A 6,542-nucleotide genomic window follows, 5' to 3' on the forward strand; every position below is an offset into this window, starting at 1 on the left:
TGGGCGGGGCGGAGCGGCGGGGCCAGCGGGCGGCCGGCAGCTCTAGGCGCTCCTCTCGGTGGTGGGGTCGCCGGCCGCGGCGGGTTGTGAGTGCCCCTCGTTCCGAAGGCCCGGACGGCGCGAGCCTGGGGGACTCCTGGGCCAGGGTCGCCGGCCCTAGGGCTCCGCCTCGGACAGGTGGTGCCCGGGCCCAGGCTTGGGTGGTGTGGCCCGGCGAGGAAACCGCCTGGGACTTAGGCCGCCCCAGCCCCGTGGCGTAGCCGAACCGGCGGGCGCTGGGGGCCGCCCCTTCCCCGCTCTGCGGCGGTTCTGCGGTGCCGCAGGGGTCGGCCCGTTTATTAAAGCCAGTAGCATTAATGAAAACTGTGAACCCGTGTCCGCGAAATGATGAAAGTTTCGTATACTCGTGCATCCAGCTTTCTAGGGACTGGTGAAGTTCTCCGGGTTGCGGCTCTGCCTTGGGTGTGCTTCACTCCGAAAAGTTTCTGAGAAGCACCGGTTCGCTGCGGAGCTTAGTTCCCCGCAGGCTCCTTCCCGCCTCTGAGAGTTACACTTTCCAGAACGCACAGCTAGGGCCTGAAAAAGCAGCCTCGAGAGCCAGACTTGAAATATTTCTGTCGAGGACGAATTGAGGGATGGGTGTGAGTATGATCAAAAGCTAGGAAACCAGGCTCTCTCTGACAAATAAATAAAACCTTCAGACAAACCATAAGAGACTCAATCTCAGGAAACAAACGGAGGGCTGCTGGAGTGGAGGAGGGTGGGAGGGATGGGGTGCTGGACTGTGTATTGTGTAAGACTGATGAATCACAGACCTGTACCCCTGAAACAATACGTTATATGTTAATTTTTTAAAAAAGCACTAGGAAGCCAGGGAAATGCTTGACCAGGAAAATGTCCTAGATGACATTCTCCATCACCTTTTATTTCACACATTTTGGGAAATGCAGAAAAGTTGAAAAAAATTAAAATTACTATCCAGAGATAAATATTGACAATTTGGGGGCGCCTGGGTAGCCAGTCGTTGAGCGTTTGCCTTTGGCTCAGAGCATGATCCCGGCGTTATGGGATCGAGCCCTGCATCAGGCTCCTCCGCTGGGAGCCTGCTTCTTCCTCTCCCACTCCCCCTGCTTGTGTTCCCTCTCTCGCTGGCTGTCTCTCTGTCACATAAATAAATAAAATCTTTAAAAAAAATTAAAAAAGATATTATTGACAATTTGACCTATAACCTTCCAAACATTTTTTATTTACTTGCATTTAGGTTTGTTGGGGGTATGGGTTTTATGTAATTGGTATCATCTTGTGCGTATTCTTTTGTAGACTTGATTCCCCCCCACTACCTGTAATGAACATTGTTCCATGTTACTACATGTTTTCCTACATTATGACTTTTAATGTGCACATAGCAGTCATCCTATGACCATATATCGTCCTTTCAAAGTGGTCATTGGGTTTGAGTTTTTTAATATTTAGTACTTTAAATATGACAAAATATTAAATATTTCATAAAGATAAGTATATGGAATAATACAATAGTGTAGCAGAATAATGAGCCCCAAAGACTTCAATGCCCTAATCCCCAGGACCTAGTTACATGGCAACTAATTAGCTAACTAGGAGTATTATCGGGGTAGCCCAAAGTGATCACAAGGGTCCTTAAAAGTGGAAGAGGAAGACAGAAAAAGAAGAGTCAGAGAAAGAGATGAAGTGATGAAAGGAAGGTCTGAGAGATGCTATGATGCTGGATATGAAGATGGACGAAGGGGGGCCAGAGCCAAGCAGTGTGGGCAGCCTCTGGAAGCTAGAAAATGCTCTGACCTGGAGTCTCCTGAAGGAACACTGTTCTGTCAGCCCCTCAACGGTAACCCAGTGAGACCCCGGTCAGACTTTGACCTATAGAACTGTGAGATAAGAAGTGTATGTTGTTTTAAGCTGCTAACTTTATGGTAATTTGTTACAGTAGGAAATAAATACAATAATGAAAACCCATGTAGCCACTCCCCAACTCTGTCTAGTCTGACCATTCAATACCCCCTCTCCAGGATTTGTCATTTTTAAAATAATGCTGTAGTAAATATTCTTGTTGATAAGTCTCTGAGCACATGCTTGGTTGTTTCCTTAAGATAAATTCCTAGAAGGGGCGCCTGGACGGTTCAGTCGGTTAAATGTCTGCCTTTGGCTCAGGTCATGATCCCAGAATCCTGGGATTGAGCCCCGCATCAGGCTCCTTGCTCAGCGGGGAGCTTGCTTCTGCTTCTCCCTCTTCCTCTGCCCCTCTCCCCTGCTTGTGCTAGCACATGCATGCTCTCTCTCTCACTCTCTCAAATAAATAAATAATCTTTTTAAAAAAGACAAATTCTTAAAGGAGAAATTCCTGAGTCAAAAGTTATGCGTATTTTAGGGTTTATAATATAAACTGCCAAATTACCCTCCAGAAAACTCAAACCAATTTATATTCCAATCGTAAATGTTTGAGAATACCCCTTTCTTTGTACCCTTGACAATAGTGGGTATTGTGTCATTCCCTATGTCTGTCAATCCTGAAGAACTATATAGTATTTTATTATATTTCACTGTTATTTTTTATTTTAATTAATATTTTTCCTGTGCTTATTGGCATCTAGCATATTTCTATTGATATGATCATCCATTTCTTCATTATGTATCCTTTTTTTTAAATTAAGTTGGCTCCATACCCAGTGTGGGGCTTGAATTCACAACCCTGAGATCAAGAGTCACAGGCTCTACTGAATGAGCCAGCCAGTCGCCCCCCCCCATGTATTCTTTCACATTAAGGCGATTAACTGGTAATCACATATGCTGTAAATATTTTTCCCAACTTGTTATTTCCTATTAACTGTATCCTATTAATATTTTTGGTGATTTCAAAGCTATAGAGAATTTTTAAATTTTGTATACATATATTTCAAACCTTTTGCTGTTTCCTTTTTTGCTTCTGTGTTTTGACAGGCCTTTACCACCTTAGGATCAGCTAAACTTTCTTCTCATTCTTTTGTTATGATATTTATCCTTTAACTTTTTAATTTACCTGGAATTTATTTTGGCACTTGATGCATAGTAAGTCTCAGAACACTTTCTAATCACTCCTAGTTATTGCTTCAGTTCCTTACTATTGCCCAGGACGGTGTCAAAACCCTCACCTTCTGAGACACTGTAACGGCAGGAGGACTAAAAGTCACGGCCAAGAAGACCTGGACTCTATAACTCTGCCTCCTTCGGAGGCGAAGCTCAGTGTCTCCTAAAATGTCCCTGGGTCCCTGCACTGCCGGCAGACAAAGGGATCCAGAGCCACTTTTTCTTGGCAGCCTGCTCTCAGGGATCTTGAGGAAAGATCTCCCACCTGGCTTCCCACAGACCCACGAAGTGCCAGTTGGAGTTCTGTATGCGGCTAACTCCCCAGCTGTTCTATCTGGTCTGAGAAAGTACTTTGTTATCTCCAGTTCAGCACCAGCCTCCTTCACCTGAGACGTGTGCAGCCATCTCCTCTCCCTTCCTCCCTTTTCACTGTCAGACACTGGGAAAGCTCACAGGTGTTCAGCTAAGCCAGGAACTCAACTGGTGCTAAACTGCAGGCTAGCCAAGACTAGTTCTAAATAGGTCAGATCCCTATTTAACCCTGGATTGGTGTGCCTCTGGCTTGTGCCCATCTTTTCCAGAAAGGTGGTCGGAAATTTAGTTTTGTTTTAAGAAATTCAGGGTGTGAGGTGGGGCCCTAAAGATAACTTTTCACAGTCCTGCCTTTTTAAGTATTTTTCTGAGAACCTCAGAGAAATCTGTGTCATCAGCAAACTGTATAACAAGGTTGCATTCTTTTTCTCTTCCTCTGTGGTCCACCTGTTGTAGGAATCAAAGCATGTGTGGCTTATTCTCAACACATTCCTGAAATCCACAGCAACTGCTGAAAGCCTGCCTCTTCTCTGCTCACCAGGTCTCCACAGGGTCACAACCATTGCCCCAAAAGCTCCACTGTGGGGCGTTGAAATACATCTGTCATTCATGAGGATGTTTGACGCTCTCAGGTAAGCTCCCGTCTATAAGGAGTAAGAGTCTCAGGTGCAAACTCTGTTGTCCTGTTCTTTGTTTTCCTCTAATGCCGGGAGAGGTAATGAGCCTAATTAGCACCACGTGGGCATCACGATTGAGTCACGTGCACTAATCCTGCCCTGAAGCAGCCCCGGTGGGCTCTAAACCGTCACTGTTCCCACGGCCCGGGGCTGGATCTTTCACCTGCCTCAGTAACAACATCTTAAGGCTCGGCTGCCCCTGGCCTGCCCCAGAGCTGAGCCATGGTCCCAGTCCTTGGCTCCTCTTTAACAGGTGAAGCTGGAGGGCCAGGCTGCACGAGGCCATGAGGGTGGGGTCCCCATGAGACAGCAGCAATGGCTGAGCGGGCGCAGTGGCCGCTTGGTGCTGACACACACCCTTTCCAGCAACCTCGCACTGGGCAGCAAGCACAGACGTGTCTTCTGGACCAGTGAGCACACTGCCGTTCTGCCCCCGAGGAGGTGCTCGTGCCTTCCGATACCTTCACCGTCACTTTCCACCGGTCCGTCTGTGGGAAGGAGCAGGTCAGCCTGGGGGACCTATACTACCTGCCCTGGAGACATGGTGAGGCCTGATCTGGGTGCCTTGACAGGGAACATCCTGGCTTCATGGGGATTGGGGGGCAAGGTCCCATTGCCCTTAACCTCCATGGCCCCGTGAAAGATCTCTGTCCCGATTCAGAGAGACCTGGGGCTAGAAGCAGGCTGGGCCCCTGGGAGGGGAGGGCCCACTGCTTACCGGAGAGGTACGGTTTTGGAGGAAGGTGAAGATTCAGGGCTTCAAGTTGGGGCGAGGGTACAACTTGAGTCACTTGAAATGCATGTTAGTCATCGCACGAAGGACTCTGGTAAGACACTGGGAAGCGCTACCAGCAGCAGCTTGTGAAGGAAGAGGCAGGGGACATTTGAAACACTCTGTCTAGCTGCAGGGGCTGGAGGAACTCATTGTCATTTTGTCCCACCTGGGGCCTCCCTGGGAGACGGCACCAGGGAGGAGACAGAGACCTCCTGGGAGTGCCTTGACCATGCCCTCCTGCCCCCCAGCATCTTTTGGACCCCCAGTCCTGGGCATGCTGACTACACACCATACGTAGCCTCACTCTGTTTCCCTGATGTTGGACCCTCCCTCTGGCTTACAGAGCAATGTCAGCTCTGACTGTCGTGTCGTGACCTGGAGCGTCAGTCCTGTCCTGGAGCCCCTGACCTCCGTCCTCAGCTATGAGCTGGCCTTCAAGAAGCAGGAAGAGGCCTGGGAGGGAATGCTGCGCTGACTCCTCCAGGGGCCTCTCTCTCCTGGGAGCAGTGGCTCAGGGCCACCCGTCCTCCCACAGGGGAAGATGTCAGCTTGGACTAACGAGGAGGGGCGTGCTCAGAGCCAGGGGCGTGACTGTGCCCACATGTGTTTGTATGCGAGTGTGCCGGTGGTGCATGAGTACGTATGCTTGTATATGTGCGTGTGCACAGGGTATGCCCACGTAGAGGAGTGTGTGACTGTAGCGAGCATGTTTGTGTGTGCACCTGCATCAGTGTGCAGGGGGGCAGAGGAGTGTAAGTGTGTGCTCATGGGCCTGTGGCGTGCATGGATACCTGTGCCCACGTGCGTGGGTATGGTTGTGTGTGTGTGTGTGTGTGTGTGTGTGTGTGAGAGAGAGAGAGATCTGGAGGGCCAACAGACCCTGTCTCACCCGCGGGACCCCATAGCAGGCCTGGCATGGGGATCACATTGTCGGGGGTACCTGGCTCACCCTCAAAGCTGTCAAACTGGACCCCTGTTCCTGCTATGAGGCCCAACTATGGGTCCAGAAGGCCACCCTGGAGGATGACATGATGGAGGAGCTGCGTGGTGAGGGCCAGTGGAGTGAATGGAGCCAGTCTGCGTGCTTCCCTCTCCCCAGAGCCCTCCCGAGGAGAAGCCCTCTGCGTCACACCGTCCCTCCCCTCACCCTCCTGGAACCCCCTCCCTGAGGCGGTCGTGCCCCAGTTGACCACCCTCCCCTGGAGATCTGAGATTTTTGAGGAGGAAACAAACACCTGCCAAGCGTTGGGCTTCTTGGAACCTGTAGTAATTGTCTGTCATTAGGAGTGAGTGTGGCCGAAGGCGGCATGCTGGGCCTCTTCTTCCATCTCTGGAGCCCGGACACGGTCTCACCTCTCTGGGGAGGTCTGGGCTGACCCTTGTGACCTGCTAGGAAGGGTGACTGACCCCTAAGACCTTGCGGATGGAGGAGGTGAGGCCCAGGGGTGGGTGACTCATTTAGCAGGTGTGACACAACCCTGTGACCTATGAGAAAATTTCCACTGTGGCCCGGGGCACTCCTGTGGGGCTTTGCCATGTGGATTTGGAAGAACTTCCTGGTGCCAGGGAGGCTCACAACCCTGGGCCCTTCCTGCCCACAGGCTCCCTGATCTCACCTCAGGGGTGGCCCGACAGCAGCACCCTTGTGGCTGTGCCCGTCTTTCTGCTGCTGACCAGCCTGA

General features: G+C 50.6%; 1 protein-coding gene across 1 annotated transcript; it reads left to right on the plus strand.

The window, feature by feature from the left end:
• The first annotated feature begins 1,710 nt into the window (after nucleotides 1-1,710).
• LOC123002075 (interleukin-9 receptor-like) lies at nucleotides 1,711-6,093 on the plus strand. The gene is given in 5 exon segments (XM_044391008.2): nucleotides 1,711-1,861; nucleotides 4,191-4,375; nucleotides 4,501-4,629; nucleotides 5,204-5,318; nucleotides 5,764-6,093. Coding segments are annotated over 5 exon segments (846 nt in total). The 3' UTR covers nucleotides 6,030-6,093.
• The last annotated feature ends 449 nt before the right edge of the window (nucleotides 6,094-6,542 follow it).

Source organism: Ursus arctos, unplaced genomic scaffold (assembly GCF_023065955.2).
Source record: "Ursus arctos isolate Adak ecotype North America unplaced genomic scaffold, UrsArc2.0 scaffold_36, whole genome shotgun sequence".
NCBI lineage: Eukaryota > Metazoa > Chordata > Mammalia > Carnivora > Ursidae > Ursus > Ursus arctos.